Source organism: Lepidochelys kempii, chromosome 6 (genome assembly GCF_965140265.1).
Source record: "Lepidochelys kempii isolate rLepKem1 chromosome 6, rLepKem1.hap2, whole genome shotgun sequence".
Classification (NCBI taxonomy): Eukaryota; Metazoa; Chordata; order Testudines; family Cheloniidae; genus Lepidochelys; species Lepidochelys kempii.
In genome coordinates this window covers 11,027,701-11,045,930 of record NC_133261.1, presented here as the reverse complement: position 1 = coordinate 11,045,930, position 18,230 = coordinate 11,027,701, and the positions used below count along the sequence as shown (strand labels likewise).

At 46.4% G+C, this 18,230-nt stretch overlaps 1 protein-coding gene across 1 annotated transcript in view; it reads right to left on the bottom strand.

The window, feature by feature from the left end:
* Positions 1–18,230, bottom strand: part of LOC140913638 (E3 ubiquitin-protein ligase rnf213-alpha-like) — a 174,755-nt gene that overhangs the window by 146,644 nt on the left and 9,881 nt on the right. Inside the window, exons 3-6 of the mRNA XM_073350368.1 lie at positions 17,709–17,793; positions 10,636–10,754; positions 7,593–7,698; positions 2,840–2,934 (exon numbers count right to left, since the gene is read on the bottom strand). Coding sequence (XP_073206469.1) covers positions 2,840–2,934; positions 7,593–7,698; positions 10,636–10,754; positions 17,709–17,793 — 405 coding nt within the window. The remainder of the gene's footprint in view (positions 1–2,839; positions 2,935–7,592; positions 7,699–10,635; positions 10,755–17,708; positions 17,794–18,230) is intronic.

The window sequence follows — 18,230 nt, the reverse complement described above, 5'->3', positions numbered from 1 at the left end:
AAATGTTTAGTTCAGCCTGCAATGAAAACTTTTCAACTTTTTGATCCACTCAAAAAAAATTGAAAAATGTTGTTTTTGGTTTGACACAAAACAATTGTTTTTCAATTTTTCAGAATTTCCAGTGAACCGGAAAAAAAACGTTATTCACTCAGCTCTAGTGCCAAATAACTATGTCCACTGAACATGCAAAGACAAGGCCCAGCTACATACACATGGCTGCTCTGGCTGGTTCCTAGGAGCTTCCAAAAGACAGAACACAGTGAGCACCACTAGAGGGCTCCCATACTAGTTAAAGGGACGCTCCCTTATGCACTACAGGAATGGTCTGGTTTTTCCTTCTCTTTGTTTTCTTTCTTTTAGACAACATCTGATCCATGATAGAACTTTGCTTCTTTATCAACCAGGTTATTGAAAGTTTAAATACATTTACCTGGGATTTAGAGGCTACATGTGGTTTATCCAAACGTTTACGACCCAACCTTTTTTTCACCTCCTTTGGCTGGGAAGCGGAGCCTGTGAGGTTGTCTCTCTCCACCTTCACTGGTGACTCCTGCTGGTGCCCAGAGAACTGTTGAATGCTGGTCTCTTGTCCCGGCAACAACAGAAGCCTCTCGTTGTGGGGAGACATGATTTTATTGAAGGATGCAGCCTTTCCTCTGGGATATGGTGTTTGCTACAGTCACCCTGGCCTTTGTCACAACTAGATGACCCCAATCCAAGTTGTTTTTCATGGACTTACAATTTAAGAACCCTCATAAATAGAGCTGGGCACATTTTTTTAGGTGAATAATATATTTGCCAAAAAATGCATTTTTGAGGCAACGAAACTATTCAAAAAATTGGATCTAATCTGGCAAATTGTTTTGGCTCAAAAAAAAAACGGGGAAAGAATTTGAAGATATTAAAATAGCTTATTTTTGGCAATTTCAAAACAAAACATTTCAACTTTTCACCCTGAAACATTTCATTTTGACCACTTTGAAATGAACCGTTTTGAGTTTTTGTTTCAAAATGGCCATTTGTTTTGAAATTTAGCTGAGTGAAAAAGTGAAAAAACAAACCCAAAACAACCCAAAATTAAATGAAAAATCCTTCAATTCAAAATGTGGGGTTTTTTCCAGATTTTTGAATTCAACCCCTGAATTGAAAAATCAGGTATTTGCTCGGCTCTGCTAATAAAGTCAATGCAGATGCAGGCTGTGGCTGCGCTCTTGGTATGCCATGCATCACAGTTAGGCCACATACCAGGGCTCCAAGGTCAGCACTGGCTGCTGATTGGCAGTGCAGTGTAGGATTTTGGTTTTGACTCGGAAAGCCCTAAATGGCTTGGGATCTTCCCGTTGAAAATTCCGTTCTCTCCCCATGGGATACCTCTACAGCTACGACCAGCAAAGGCAATCAAGCTAGTAGGCCCCTGGTTTAACAAACAGGGATATTTTCTGAAAGGAATTCACAATCTTGCAACTCATTTCACGCCTCCAGATCTGTTGACCTTCAGGGATTACAAAACTCATCTGTTTTCTTGGCTTGCAGGACTGAGTTAATCTGCTCTAACTCAGCCAGGCGTTATAGGGCTGGATGCAGAAATGGCTGGGAGAGATTCTTTGGGCTGGGTTATGCTGGAAGCCAGACTGGATGGGCACATTGGGCCCTGCAAACCTTCGAACTGACAAGCGTGTCACTTGTAAATGAAAAAACAATAACCCACGTGAAGGCTTCAGGTATCAAAGGGGTTTTATTTTGTTGTACAGTGTCTTTGGACAGAAGTACTTGGTGCTTCTACAACTATTAAAACCTACAGGCAGTGATAACTATGCTTTGTACAAATCGGCCTAAATTTTCAGAAGAGGCCACTAATATTTGTGCGCCACCACAATGTTTGGCTGCCCAGCTAGGGTACATCTACACTAAGACCATGCTTTGACTCAGGTTTAAGCCCAAACCCCCTTCCGTTCACACAAAATCAGTCTGACTCAGGTCAGCCAGCACTCAAGACCTTGCTAGGGGATGGGTCAGAGCCCAAATCCCACTGTGACTCAGATCCAAGCCCTGTCATTTTGCAGTGTGGATGCAGGTCAAGTCAGAAGGTCCGTGTAGTGCAGTATGGAAGTGTTAGCATGGCTGTGAGACCCAGGTCCAGCAATTGTAAACACAAGTTTACAATGCAGTGTGGACACTCAACCTCATTTAGTTGAAAATCCAATTCTCCATTAAAAACCAGTTTGGATGGAAATATTTTGACCAGCCCTAGCTGAAATAATCATAAGTAGCAATAAATCTCAGTGCAGATTAATAATAATAAATCTAGATCCATTTGCCATTTAAAATTAAAACAAAATTAAAAAGCTCAGTTCTAGGGTCTGCTCTGGATAGAGCTCTTCTGCATCCTCTCTGCGTAGGAGCAATCTCGGGTATTTTAAGAGCTGCTGGAGCAGCTTTACAGCCCTCACCTCCCAGCCCGCTGGCCCGCAGGGCACTCCCAGGGTAAGGGGATGCCAGTGCAGCATCGCTATGACAGAATCTGGGCCAGTGTTTGTAAATAAGCCATCCATTTAGCAGTCACTTGACGGCAATAGAAAGTGGTGCCATATTCCACCCTGACATGAGGTTGGGTGAGGTTCTCTGGCCTGGGTTAAGCAGGAGACCCGATTTAGATGATCATAATAGTCTCTGTGAATTTAGGCCCTCTTGGTCCAAACTACAAAAGTTTGCTGGCCAGACTTGAATTGGGATCTTGCTCTGCGGCACCACCCTGTGCCACCAGCCAAACTGACATGCCTGCTAATTATTGGAATAACTATGCTCAACTGATCTTGACTGAGTTAAATAAAACTCCCACCTCATCTGTTACTCCAGCTACATGGCACTGCAGCTGTGATCCAGGTCCCAATTCCCGTCCTGAACTCAGTGGATGTGCTTTGTCTTGGTTCAGTTCTAGGTGCAAAATAAACAAGTAGTGAAGATCACCAGTTTTTACCCATCCCAGCCTGGTAGCATCCTTCACACATGCCTCGTGCCCCTCCTTTCTGGAGCTGTCCTGCAGGACACAGGAAATGAGGAAGGAGTTTGGTTTTCTATAATTTTGACAGGACTTTCTCCAATTGGCTGCTTGCTCCAACCCTCCCCGTCCCCACAGTAAACTCACCTCAGTTTCATTCCACACCTGTCCCTCTTACCCTTTTCTCTCCTGCCCTGTCCCCCTCAGCCTCCCTTCCCTTCTGTGTCCCCTCTCACTTCTCTTTTCTGTTTGTGTAGTTGGTCCCCTCCTAACTAAATCCTCCAAAAACGTTTTGCCACCATTCCACTGGCTCACTCCGCTGTTGTGATCTACCCCTTCTCCCACCCTGGGTGTGTCTGGTTTGTTAAGATCGTCAACTCTTCGGGACAAGGACATCTACCACTCTGTGTCTGTGCAACACCTAGGACTATGAGGCCCCATTCTTTTGCCCTGAGGCACTGCCGTAACAAACATGATTCCTAATGACAATAAGGAAACAGGCTCTCAACTTCCTTTGAAGCTGAAGACAAGGCCATTGTGGAGAAGCTAAATGAGCTCTTTGCATTGGTCTTCACTGCAGAGGATGTGAGGGAGAATCCCACACCTGAGCCATTCCTTTTAGGTGACAAATCTGAGGAACTGTCCCACACTGAGGTGTCAATAAAGGAGGTTTTGGAACAAAATTTTCAAATTAAGCAGCAATTAGTCACCAGGACCAGATGGTATTCACCCAAGAGTTCTGAAGGAACTCAAATAGGAAGTTGCAGAACTACTAATTGGTATGTAACTTATCACTTAAATCAGCTTCTGTACTAGATGGCTGGAAAATAGCTAATGTGATGCCAATTTTTAAAAAGGTTCCAGAGGCAATCCTGGCAATTACAGGCTGGGGAAGAGTCAACATGGCTTTTCTAAAGGGAAATCATGCCTCATCAATGTATTCAAATCCATGAGATGGGGGTAAACAAACAGGTGGACAAGGGTGATCCAGTGAATATAGCATGCTTGGACTTTCAGAAAGCCTTTGACAAGGTTCTTTGCCAAAGGTTTTTAAGCAAAGTAAGCAGTTATGGGATAAGAGGGAAGGTCCTCTCATGGATCAGTAACTGGTTAAAAGAAAGGAAAACAAAGGGTAGAAATAAATAGTAATTTTTCAGAATGGAGAGGTAAATAGCAGTGACTCCCAGGGATCTGTACTGGGACCAGAACTGGTCAACGTATTGATAAATGATCTGGAAAAAAGGCTAAAGAGTGAGATGGAAAAGTTTGCAGATTGTACAAAACGACTCAAGACAGTTAAGTCCAAAGCAGACTATGAAGTTACAAAGGGGCCTCACAAAACTGGGTGAGTGGGCAACAAAATGGCAGATGAAATTAAATGTCGATAAATGCAAAGTAATGCACATTGGAAAAATAGAATCCCAACTATACATACAAAATAATGCAGCCTAAATTAACTGTTATCACTCAAGAAAGAGATCTTGGGGTCATAGAGAACATCTGCTCAATGTGCAGAGGCAGTCAAAAAAGCTAACAGAATGTTAGGAACCATTAGGAAAGGGATAGATAATAAAACCAAAAATACCATAATACCACTATATAAATCCATGGTATACCCACACCTTGAATACTGCAGGCGCCCCATCTCAAAAAAGATGTATTAGAAATAAAAAAGGTACAGAGAAGGGAAACAAAAATGACTAAGGCTACGAAACAGCTGACATATAAGGAGAGATTAAAAAGACGGGGACTGTTCGGCCTAGAAAAGAGACAACAAATGACAGAGATCTATAAAGTCATGAATGGTGGGGGGAAAGTGAATAAGGAAGTGTTATTTACCCCTTCACATAGCAGAAGAACCAGGAGTCACCTAATGAAATGAATAGGCAGCAGGTTTATAAACAAACAAAAGGAAGTCTTCTTCACACAAAGCAGAGTCAGCCTGTGGAACTCATTGCCAGGGGATGTTTTGAAGGCCAAAAGTATAACTGAGTTCAAAAAAGAATTAGATAAGTTCATGGAGGATAGATCTATTAGCCAAAATGGTTAGAGATGCAACCCCATGCTCTCGGTGTCCCTAAGCCTCTGACTGCCAGATGCTGGGCCTGGATGACATGGGATGGCTCACTTAATATTGTCCTGTTCTGTTCATTCCCTCTGAAGCACCTGGCATTGGCCACTGTTGGAAGACAGGATACTGGGCTAGATGGACCTTTGGTCTGACCCAGTATGTCCATTCTTACATTCTTATGTTCTGTAATGCTGGATTTCAACCAGTCACTTAGAGGGTACGTCTATGTTTCACTAAAAGACCCATGGCACTGCCAGGGTTGGCCCGGATCAGCTGACTCAGGCTCAAGGGCTCAGGCTGCAAGGCTATAAAGTCGCAGTGTACATGAGGGTGGGTCTTAGACCGCAGGCTCCAGCAGCTACGGTACAATTTTTGGTCCCGCAGCCTGAGCCCTGAGAGCCCGAGTCAGCTGACCCAGGCTCTAAACTTGGTGCCAGAGGTTTTTTATTGCAGTGTAGTCGTACCCTCAGGGTGTGTCCATGCTCTAGACTCTAGTGATCCACCCTCACGTTTCTTCTCTTCTGTTAGCCACACACAGCCTCTGAAACCCACGTTAGCCTGTCTTGTGGGAGAGCAGCCACGCTACAGAACAACAGCGGAGGTCTGCAAGGGTAGCTATAGTACATCCTGAGCCCCCTGGAGCTTGGCTCGCTGACATGTGGCTCAGAGTTCTGGGGCTCCACGCCAGGGTTCGTAGCACTCGTGTGAGCTCCACCTCTCTAGAAAGGCTTTCACAGTATACAGTGGGAAAACTTGTCTGTCCCTCCTGGGGGTGATGGGTGGCAATGGCATACAGAGTGGTGAGAACAACGAGGAGTCCTTGTGGCATCTTAGAGACTAACAAATTTATTTGGGCATAAGCTTTCGTGGGCTAAAACCCACTTCATCAGATACATGGAGTGAAAAATACAGTAAGCAGAATATATATTATAGCACATAAAAGATGGGAGTTGTCTTACCAAGGGGGGTGTCCACCTTAATTGAATTGGCCTCATTAGCACTGACCCCCCCCCCACTTGGTAAGGCAACTCCCATCTTTTAATGTGCTCTAATATATATACTGCCTACTGTATTTTTCACTCCATGCATCTGATGAAGTGGGTTTTAGCCAATGAAAGCTTATGCCCAAATACATTTGTAAGTCTCGAAGGTGCCACAAGGACTCCTCGTTGTTTTTGCTGACACAGACTAACACGGCTACCCCTCTGAAAACAGTGGTGAGAGTTACAGCCCCAAAGACTCAGTGTGTAACTTAGAATCATAGAATCATAGAATATCAGGGTTGGAAGGGACCCCAGAAGGTCATCTAGTCCAACCCCCTGCTCGAAGCAGGACCAATTCCCAGTTAAATCATCCCAGCCAGGGCTTTGTCAAGCCTGACCTTAAAAACCTCTAAGGAAGGAGATTCTACCACCTCCCTAGGTAACGCATTCCAGTGTTTCACCACCCTCTTAGTGAAAAAGTTTTTCCTAATATCCAATCTACACCTCCCCCACTGCAACTTGATGATACTCACAGCATCAGCTGTACATCTTAGACACTAGTGCAAGAGGCAGAGTCTGCCTGAGCTATGCTCATTCTCCATTTCCTGTGCCAGGGTGTAGGTGACGTCCAACTGGCAGCTTTGTGACCTTACACCAGCTGAGAACTGCCTTGCATAGGGGAATTCTCAGCTGGCCAGTATGAGCAAGACCTCACCACTGGTGAACCCGCTACTAGAGATCCTGACCTGGATCTGCTCCTGGCTTTGCCTGGTTTAGATAAAAGTGTTATCCTATTGTTAAGTGTGGTGCTTGTCCCAGGGGTTAATTCTGACACACACACCCCGAGAGGGAAGGTTGGGTTTTTGCAGAGGTGCATGGATAGGACCTGGGACCCCTCTCCAGACTATAGAAATCCCCCACCAGACACCCAATTACAAGGCACCTCTGCCACTGCCCAGTATACTGCCCTGGCCAATTTGTGTGGCCCCTCAGTCACAAACACACACCAGATTGTTACCCATTCACCAAAGTGTGTATTTATTCTTTCCTTGCAAAGCATAATAGTGGACTAGGGGTTTACGACAAGCAGAGGCTGCCACACAGCCTTCACTCCTCAGCCCAGCTTCAACTTCTTAGCTTCCCCCTTGCCTCCTGTTCCTTCCACTTGTATCCTACCAATTACATTGTTAGCCCGGCAATTACCACTCAGGTGCGCATAATCCCCCAGCCGACAGTGTTTAATTGCTCACAGCTGAGCTTGCAGCCTTCTTCATGCTGCAGCGACATCAGTGACCAAGGAGCTACTAACAGTCCCCGTCACACACCCCTTTTGTCAAGCACTTAGAGATAAAACAACATCTAACTCTTATCTGTGTAAGAGCCCTGGATGTCAGTTTTGTTCCCAAAATGGTCATAAAAGGGTAGGAGATGCCCCTCTGGTCTGCAAAATAACAAGACAGACATTACAGGGGAGACGGACTGGTGGAAAAAGAAAATCTAAACAAAGATTTTCTTAAGCAAATTGTTTGAAGCTGGTTACCTGCACTGGGGCGTAGAATCACCCAGGAGGAGTTATCCCGCAACTGCAGGTCATCACCTCTCTCTGACTCAGCGAGGTTGCTCTCTGAGCTGGTGTCCTTGTGTCCCTTTGAAAAGAAAAGTTACAAGCTAGAAAATAAAGGCCATACAGCCCTGAGAGAGCTCAGTAAAGCCCGGAGAAAGACCAAAGGTGTCCTGCCTCAGATTGGGGGTCTAGACTAGATGGTCTCTTAAGGTCCTTTCCAGCTCTACATTTCTATAATTCTGTGTCCTGTAACAGGCAACTAGCTGGGGTGAAATTCATGCCTAGACAGAAATCCAAAGGCAAAACAGCTGCCTAGGCCCCTTGGGAGCTCTCTACGATCTGGATCGTGCAGAAAACTTGATGTAACTTTACAATCAGCCTCAAATAAGGAGTAAGGCATACCTCTGTCAGGCCAGGAATAGCCCAAAGAGCGCGTTGTCTCTTGCACACAAGGACTGTATGTTGTTAAGTCCCGTTGCTTTCAGGATTGAGGCGATGCCCAGAATTTGTGCTGGGGTAAATTTCATGCAGAAAAACTTTCCCTCTCATCTTTTGTTGGCTGAACACAGGGGACCTTTATATTGAACGGGTCATTCACTGGAGGGCAATTTCCTGGGCTTTACTATGGACAAAACAGATCCATAGATTCCAAGGCCAGAAGGAGCCACTATGATCATCTATTCTGACCTCCTGTGTATCACAGGCCAGAACATTTCACCCCGTGATTCTTTCTGACTCTTCACATCACCTGTGAGAACCCATCTGCCCACCAAGCCACTGAAACCTACTTTCCATCATCATGTTTCCTTCCAGGAGCCATGGTATCAAATCAGCTCCTAGAAGCCCTTCCTTCCACACATTTCACAAGGTGTGCGATAACACAGAAGCAAGATCCAAGCAGCATGAGGTCTGACTAATGATCCGTCCAGCCCAGCAGACTCTCCCGCAATGGTCAGTGACAGCTTCTCCATAGGAAGGAACCCCCATGTGGACATTTATGGAATAACTTATTCCTATCCACAGTGGCTGGCTCATTCCCCAAAGCAGGTGGGTTTGTTTATTATAGTGTTTTACCAAATCTACTCAAACTGTGCATAAACTTATTAACCATATAAATGTCCATACCTTTTTATTGGAATCCTAAGTTCTTGGCCTCAAGAATACCTTGTGTCGGCGAGTTCCACAGGCTAACTATCTCTCCAATAAAGAAATAGCTACTTTGGTCAGTTTTAAATTCCTTGCTTTTCAATTTAGCTGAATCTGTCATCTGCTCTTGCGTCATGAAACGGCATAAATGGAAGCATCTGACTGACCTCCTCTCTGCCATTCATTATTTTAAAGTCCTCCATCAGGCCCCCTCTTATTCTATCTCTGGTATTTAGATGGCCCCCATTACCATAATATATGAGTACCTCACAACCTTTGCTGTATTTATCCTCACAATACCCCTAGAAGGTAGGAAATGGCTACAAAGCTTCTTGTACACTTGAAAAATTGAGGCACTGACGTGACCAAGCTCACACAAGAAGTCAGTGGGGGAGCAAGGAAATGGACCATTACATCCCAAGGGCTAAGCTAATACCCTAACCACCCTTCACCACCCTTTCAAGCTAAACCTATTTAGACTGTAAGCTCTGAGGCAGTGATCATCTTTTGTTGTTTATTTGTGCAGCTCCCTGCGCACTGGGCCTGGGTCTGGGCCTGTAGGCACTGTCACAGATAAATAATAATCCTGATGTTTCGAATCATTCTTCATATATAAGTCTCCAGGCATTGATCCTTCTCATTGCCCGATTCTCACATCCTTTCTGAGATGGGGTGACCAGAACCGAATGCACTATCCATGGGAGGGCATAACTCTGGCACTAGTATATCACAGAATCATAGGACTGGAAGGGACCCAGAGAGCTCATCTAGTTCAGTCCCCTGCACTCATGGCAGGACCAAGCACCATCTAGACCATCCCTGACAGGTGGTTTGTCCAACCTGCTCTTAAAAATCCTCAATGATGGAGATTCCACAACCTCCCTAGGTGATTTATTCCAGTGCCTAACCACCCTGACAGTTAGGAAGCTTTTCCTAATGTCCAACCTAAACCTCCCTTGCTGCAATTTAAGCCCATTGCTTCTTGTCCTATCCTCAGAAGTTAAGGAGAACAATTTTTCTCCCTCCTCCGTGTAACAACCTTTTATATACTTGAAAACTGTTATGTCCCTTCTCAGTCTTCTCTTCTCCAGACTAAACAAACCCAGTTTTTTCCAATCTTCCCTCAAAGGTCATGTTTTTTAGACCTTTAATCTTTTTTGTTGCTCTTCTCTGGACTTTTTCCAGTTTGTCCACATCTTTCCTGAAATGTGGTGCCCACAACTGGACAGAGTAGAGTAGAAGAAGTATTTCTTGTTTTTTGTTTACAACACTCCTGTTAATACATCCCAGAATGATGTTTGCTTTTTTTTGCAAGAGTGTTACATTGTTGATTCACATGGGTGGCGGGTATAATAGGCCAGGGGAGTTTAAGTCTCCCCTGATCCAACCGCCACCCCGCCGCCTTTCAGAGTGCAGATGCCAGGGCTATGGCCCCTCGCTCTTCTCCCTCCCCACTCCACCTCCCACCCTCCCCTCGCTCCACCCCTTCCCTGCTCAGCCCCGCTGCTTGCCCTTACCGCCGAGGAGAAGAGGAGCGATGGAGAGCGGCAGGCGGGGGGGGGGGGCAAGTGGGGAAGGAGCTGAGTGGCTCCGCCCATTCCCACTCAGCCCCGCCGCTCACTCCTCTTCTCCGCAGAGGACTCCTCCTATATCTTGGAATAACTGATTTAAAAAATAAAGCTTGAAGGCAGAAAAGACACATGCCTGCTGATAGTAGAAGGGCAGAGTGAGGGAAGCCAGCTTCAGCAGTGTTACTGAGCATGCCCAGTCTGTGTAAGCATGCTCAGAACAAGCCAAGCAACAAATCTGGGGGGACACGTGACCCCACATACTGTCCCACACGCATCGCCTCTACTGGAAATGACACTCCTACCTCTGTTTTTGCCTGAAGCTGGGATCCAGATCCTGATTCCTGCCCAGACAGGTCATCTTTCAGAAGTCCTGGACTCACAGGTTTTCCTTCATTTATTTCTGGTTCTAAACTTCCAGATCCTGGTTAAACCAAATGTTAATAAAAATAACACTAATAATAATTAATAAACAGTTCTCCCACTCACTTATCAGCCTCCCATTTAGTCCAGCTGAATCCCTAGCCCCTTTCTTTAACTAGTTTTGGGAAAAATTGAAAAAATATCTACTTAAAAAAATTAAACTCAGAGTTAGGGCTGGTCAATATTTTTTTAATCAAAATACCTTTTCAAGGGAAATACCTTTTCATTTTAATCTAAACAAACATTTTTGCAGAATGTGTCTTAATACATTTTTCATGGCAAAACTGAAAACTTCAGTTTTTGGCTGCTAAAAACTGAAATTTGTTTTGTTTGTTTTCAAGTTTTCAACAAAATGTTAAAATATATATATAAAATATATATTGTGACAGGGTCAGGCCAGATGGCTACAGGAGAGTGATAGAAGGCAGATATATTAGCCCCAGGTTAAGTAGGTCCCTTTTCCCTGGGTAAGGTAACAGGGAAGGTTCCAGAACAATCAGGAACTTTCTGGAAACAATTAAGACAGACAAGCTGATTAGAACACCTGCAGCCAATCAAGAAGCTGCTAGAATCAATTAAGGCAGGCTAATCAGGGCACCTGGGTTTAAAAAGGAGCTCACTTCAGTTTGTGGGGCGCGTGTGAGGAGCTGAGAGTGAGAACGCGTACTGTTGGAGGACTGAGGATAAAGAAGGTGTTGGGAGGAGGCCATGGGGAAGTAGCCCAGGGAGTTGTAGCTGTTGCACAGCTATTCCAGGAGGCACTCTAGACAGCTATATTCCACAGGGTCCTGGGCTGGAACCTGGAGTAGAGGGCGGGCCCAGTTTCCCCCCAAACCTCCCAACTCCTGGTCAGACCCAGGAGGAGCTGACCTGGACTGTGGATTCACGAAAACGGCCAAACTGAGGGCTGCCATGAATCTCCGAGGCGAGCAAATCTGCAAATAAGCGCAAGACCCACCAAGGCAAAAAAAATTGGGGATTGGTCCTGCTTTGAGCAGGGGGTTGGATTAGATGATCTCCTGAGGTCTCTTCCAACTCTGATAGTCTATGAGGAGGAACTTTGTCACTATATATATATATATATATATATTTTCACCTAAATTTTTCCCAGAAAAAAAAAACACTCACTTTCTGACCAGCAATATTCACAGCCTCCTGGGGAAGAGACTAATGAGTCAATGTGACAAAGGGATGGTTCTGAAAAACAGAACCCTTAGCTCCATCAGGGTCGGGATTCCCAGAGCTGTTAGTGCTGAACCTCTTGGTAAATGGCATGATCACCTTGGTATCAACCTTGCGTTGCATCAGAGAAAATGAAGACTTTCTGGACAGAAGTCAGCATTTGGTTCTGGAGGTACAACATGCTGAAGAATCAGAGAGTGCAGCGCAGAATGGGGAATCATAGAATATCAGGGTTGGAAGGGACCTTAGGAGATCATCTAGTCCAACCCCCTGCTCAAAGCAGGACCAATCCCCAATTTTTGCCCCAGATCCCTAAATGGCCCCCTCAAGGATTGAACTCACAACCCTGGGTTTAGCAGGCCAATGCTCAAACCACTGAGCTATCCCTCCCCCTGAAGAATATTGGCAGCATGTGACCTCCAGAAGAATGAGGAGAACCCATGTACCCCCTATGCCAGGGGTGGGCAAACTACAGTCCACGGCCCACATGCGGCCCGTGGGACTTTCCTGCCCGGCCCCTGAGCTCCCGGACAGGGAGGCTACCCCGGCCCCGCCCCTGCTGTTCCCCATCCCCCGCAGCCTCAGCGCGCCGTGCCGTCGGCACAATGCTCTGGGCGGCAGACTGCGAGCTCCCGGGCCAGCGTGGCTGCAGAGCTGCAGCCTGACCCGGTGCTGCACAGTGCATAGCTGCCTGTCCTGGTGCATCCGCACCACCAGCCACCCGTGCTCCAGGCAGCACAGTAAGGGGGCGGGGGGGGGGGTGGATCGAAGGCAGGGGAGTTTGGGGGGTAGTCAGGGGGCGGGAGTGTGGATAGAGGTTGGGGTGGTCAGAGGGCGGGGAACAGGGGGGTTGAAGGGGGCAGTCAGGAATGAGAGGAGGGGTTGGATGAGGCAGCAGGGGGCAGTTGGGGTGGGGGTTCTGGGGGAGGTCAGGGGACAGGGAGAAGGGGTGGTTGGATGAGGCAGGTGTCCCGGGGGGGCGCGTCAGGGAGGAGAGGAGAGGAGTTGGATGGGGTGGCAGGGGTAGTTAGGGGTGGTCAGGGGACAGAGAGTGGGGGTGGATGGGGCAGAGGTCCCGGGGGAGGCCATCAGGAAGGAAAAAGGGGTTTGGATGGGGCAGGAGTCCTGGGGGGGCTGTCAGGGGGCTAGAAGCAGGGGGGGTCGGATAGGGGGCGGGGGCCTTGCCACGCCTGGCTGTTTGGGGAGGCACAGCCTCCCCTAACCGGCCCTCTGTACAATTTTGAAAACCCAATGTGGCCCTCGGGACAAAAAGTTTGCCCACCCCTGCCCTATGCAGATAGAGGTAAGAAACTGTTTTCAGGCTTTCTGCACACATACTACTGAGGAGAATGATTTGGAAGAGCCATCTGAGGGAAGGGATCAGAAGGAGACCCCATCAACTAGAAGGCATGAGATGCATTGTCCTAGGGATGGGGGTTCCATGACCACCACTCCCAAGAGGAGGAGACGGGTGGTGGTGGTGATCGAGGACTCCCTCCTAAGGGGGACAGAGTCATCCATCTGCCAGCCAGACTGAGAGACTCGAGAAGTGTGCTGCTTGCCTGGAGCTAGAATTCAGGATGTGACTGAGTGTCTGCCGAGACTGATCAAGCCCTCAGACTGCTACCCTTCTCCACATGGGCACCAATGATACTGCCAAGAATGACCTTGAGCACGTCATTGCAGACTATGTGGCTCTGGGAAGAAGGATAAAGGAGTTTGAGGCACAAGTCGTGTTTTCATCCATCCTCTCTGTTGAAGGAAGAAGCCCAGGTAGGGACTATCGAGTTGTGGAGGTGAATGCGTGGTTATGCAGGTGGTGTCAGAGAGAGGGCTTTGGATTCCTTGACCATGGGATGTTGTTCCGGGAAGAAGGATTGCTAGGAAGAGGTGGGATCCACATAATGAAGAGAGGGAAGAGCATCTTCGCAGGCAGGCTTGCTAACCTAGTAAGGAGGGCTTTAAACTAGGTTCGCTGGGGGACAGTGACCTAAGCCCTGAGGTAAGTGGGGAAGTGGGATCCTGGGAGGAAACACACGGAGGAGGGTGCAACGGGAGTGTGGGGGGTGAGCGTCTGATTCATACTGAGAAAGCAGGGCAATTGGCTAGTTATCTTAGGTGTATGTACACGAACGCAAGAAGCCTGGGTAACAAGCAGGAAGAATTGGAAGTCCTGGCACAGTCAAAGAACTATGATGTGATAGGAATAACAGAGACTTGGTGGGGTAGCTCACTGGAGCAGTGTCATGGATAGGTATAAAATGTTCAGGAAGGACAGGTACGGGAGGAAAGGTGGAGGAGTTGCACTGTATGTAAGAGAGTGGTATGATTCCTCAGAGCTCCAGTATAAAACTGGATAAAAGCCTGTTGAGAGTCTTTGGGTTAAGTTTAGAAGCGAGAGCAACAAGGGTGATGTCGTGGTGGGCATGTGCTATGTGCATCCAGAAGGAGGAGGTAGACGAGGCTTCCTTCGGACAATTAACTGAAGTTTCTAGCTCACAGGCCCTCGTTCTCATGGGGGACTTCAATCACCGTGGCACCTGCTGGAAGAGCAATACAGCAGTGCACAGACAATCCAGAAAGTTTTGGAGAGTGTTGGGGACAACTTCCTGGTGCAACTACTGGAGGAACCAACCAGAGGCCATTCTCCTCTTGACCTGCTGCTCACAAACAGGGAAGAATTGGTAGGAAAAGTAGAAGTGGGTGGCAACCTGGGCAGCAGTGACCATGAGATGGTTGAGATCAGGATCCTCACAAAAGGAAGAAAGGAGATTAGCAAAATATGGACCCTTGACTTCAGAAAAGCAGGCTTTGACTCCCTTGGGGAACTGATGGGCAGGATCCCCTGGGAGGCAAAGTTGATGGGGAAAGGAGTCCAGGAGAACTGGCTGTATTTTAAAGATGCCTTACTGAGGGCGCAGGAACAAACCATCCTGATGTGCAGAAAGAATAGCAGGCAACCAGCTGGCTTAACAGTGAAATCTTTGGTGAGCTTAAACACAAAAAGGAAGCTTACAAGATGTGGAAACTTGGTCAGATGACTAAGTAGGAGTATAAAAATATTGCTCAAGCATGCAGGGGTGTAATCAGGAAGGCAAAAACACAACTGAAGTTTCAGCTAGCAAGGGATGTGAAGGGTAATAAGAAGGGTTTCTACAGGTATGTTAGCAACAAGAAAAATGAACAGGGGAGGCAACCTAGTGACAGACGATCTGGAAAAAGCTGAAGTACTCAATGCTTTTTTTACCTTGGTCTTCACAGACAAGATCAGCTCCCACACTACTGTCCTGGGCAACACAGTATCGGGAGGAGGTGAGCAGCCCACAGTGGTGAAAGAACAGGTTAAGGACTATTTAGAAAAGGAGTATTTAGAAAAGCACAAGTCCATGGGTCTAGATTTAATGCATCTGAGGGAGCCGAGGGAGTTGGCCGATGTGATTGCAGAGCCATTGGCATTATCTTTGAAAACTCGTGGCAATTGGGGGGAGGTCCCGGACAATTGGAAAAAGGCAAATATAGTGCCCATCTTTTAAAAAGGGAAGAAGGAGAACCGGGGGAACTATAGACCGGTCAGCCTCACCTCAGTCCCTGGAAAAATCATGGAGCAGGTCCTCAAGGAAACCATTTCAAAAGCACTTGGAGAAGAGGAAGGTGATCAGGAACAGTCAGCATGGATTCACCAAGGGCAAGTCATGCCTGACCAACCTGATTGCCTTCTATGATGAGATAACTGGCTCTGTGAATATGGGGAAAGCAGCAGACATGATATATCTTGACTTTAGCAAAGCTTTTGATACAGTCTCCCTCCCACTGCAGTCTTGCCTAAAAAAGTATGAATTGGATGAATGGACTATAAGGTGGGTAGAAAGCTGGCTAGATTGTCGGGCTCAACGGGTAGTGATCAATGACTCCATGTCTAGTTGGCAGCTGGTATCAAAGGAGTGCCCCAAGGGTCGGTCCTAGGGCCGGTTTTGTTCAACATCTTTATTAATGATCTGGATGATGGGATGGATTGCATCCTCAGCAAGTTCACAGATGACACTAAGCTGGGGGGAGAGGTAGATACACTGGAGGGTAGGGATAGGATACAGAGGGACCTAGATAAATTGGAGGATTGGGCCAAAAGAAATCTGATGAGGTTCAACAAGGACAAGTGCAGAGTCCAGCACTTAGGATTGAAGAATCCCATACACTGCTAAAGGCTGGGGACCGACTGGCTAAGCGGCAGTTCTGCAGAAAAGGACCTTGGGATTACAGTGGATGAGAAGCTGGATATGAGTCAGCAGTGTGCCCTTGTTGCCAAGAAGGCTAACGGCATATTGGGCTGCATTAGTAGGAGCATTGCCAGCAGATCGAGGGAAGTGATTATTCCCCTCTATTTGGCACTGCTGAGGCCACAACTGGAGTATTGTATCCAGTTTTGGGCCCCCCACTACAGAAAGGATGTGGACAAATTGGAGAGAGTCCAGCGGAGGGCAACGAAAATAATTATGGGCCTGGGGCACATGACCAAAGAGGAGAGGCTCAGGGAACTGGGCTTGTTGAGTCTACAGAAGAGAATCATAGAATATCAGGGTTGGAAGGGACCTCAGGAGGTCATCTAGTCTAACCCCCTGCTCAAAAGCAGGACCCATCCCCAATTAAATCGTCCCAGCCAGGGCTTTGTCAAGCCTGACCTTAAAAACTTCTAAGGAAGGAGATTCCACCACCTCCCTAGGCAACGCATTCCAGTGTTTCACCACCCTCCTAGTGAAAAAGTTTTTCCTAATATCCAGAAGAGTGAGGGGGGAGTTGATAGCAGCCTTCAACTACCTGAAAGGGGGCTCCAAAGAGGATGGAGCTCAGCTGTTCTCAGTGGTGGCAGATGACGGAACAAGGAGCGATGGGCTCAAGTTGCAGTTGGGGAGGTCTATGTTGGATATTAGGAAACACTATTTCACTAGGAGGGTGGTGAAACACTGGAATGGGTTCCCTAGGGAGGTGGTGGAATTTCCTTCCTTAGAGGTTTTTAAGACCCGGCTTGACAAAGCCCTGGCTGGGATGATTTAGCTGGGGTTGGTCCTGCTTTGAGCAGGGAGTTGGACTAGATGACCTCCTGAGGTCTCTTCCAAGCCTAATCTTCTATGGTTCTATGTCTGAATCCACTAGAGACCACATTGCGGTGACCCCATCCCCGCTGCCAGACCACAAATTTCTGGCTGTCCATTTAAGGCACTAACCATGTCTCTGTGACATTGTGCACACAACGTCTTCACTTGCTCCCAGGTGGTAATAGTTCACATCAGTAGAGACTTTACAGGTGGAAGGGGCAGATTTTTGGATTACATTTATCTTTATAAATAAAAAACTTGTAAATAAAATTACTAGAGCTGCTCAGGGAAGGGAATTTCTATTCTTGGGGAAATTCTGACATTTCAAAAAAAAAAATGTTCTGAATTGGTATGAAAAGCTGAAATTATGAAATTTCCTGAAAATGAACATTTCAGAAATTTTCTTTTCAGGAATATTGAAATTCAGTGGTCATTTTTACTTTTATGTTATATTTAAATGTTAAATATCATATATACATATTATTAAATATCATACATGTGATACTAAACTTAATATAAAAGTCAAAACCAAAGTGAACCAAAACAATATTATCAAAACAAAACATTTTGACATTTTCTAAATGAGATGTTTCAATTTGGACAAAACTGCATGGAAACTCTTCCATTTAAAATTTTCAAACAGCTCTAAAAAAAAAAACACACACAGGGAATTAAATGGTTACCTGTACCATCTGCTGTGTTCCCCTCCTTCTGGTTCTCTGTCTCTGCTTTGCCAGTGGCTCGATCTGTAGCTCCGACCTTGTGTTCCTTGGTAAAGGAAATGAATCAAAGCATGAACGGGGTGACTAAACACAGCAGAGGCTTGATTTATGCCAAATGCAGCCCTTTGACAGGTGTGAGGGTAGCTGCATAAACAACTCCTCTGCTAACCGAAGGCAGAAACAGATTAACGGAAAACGTTAATAACAGCCGGGTTATGGCTCAGATTTTCAAAAACAGGAGCCTCCTACATCCATAGTTAGGCAATTAAATGAGTGGACTGATTTTGAGATGTGCTGAGCATCCAGCAGCTGAGCTGATTGGAAAATGGGAGTGGGAGTGGTTTTCATAGGAAAAAAGCAACTATTTGTCAAAAAGCCGCTAAACCCAGAACTCTTCAGCCCAACAGTTCCAAAAATCAAAATAATTTTTGCCAAAAACTGTAATAATTTTGGCCCCAAACTGCCAAAAACCTTAATAATTTT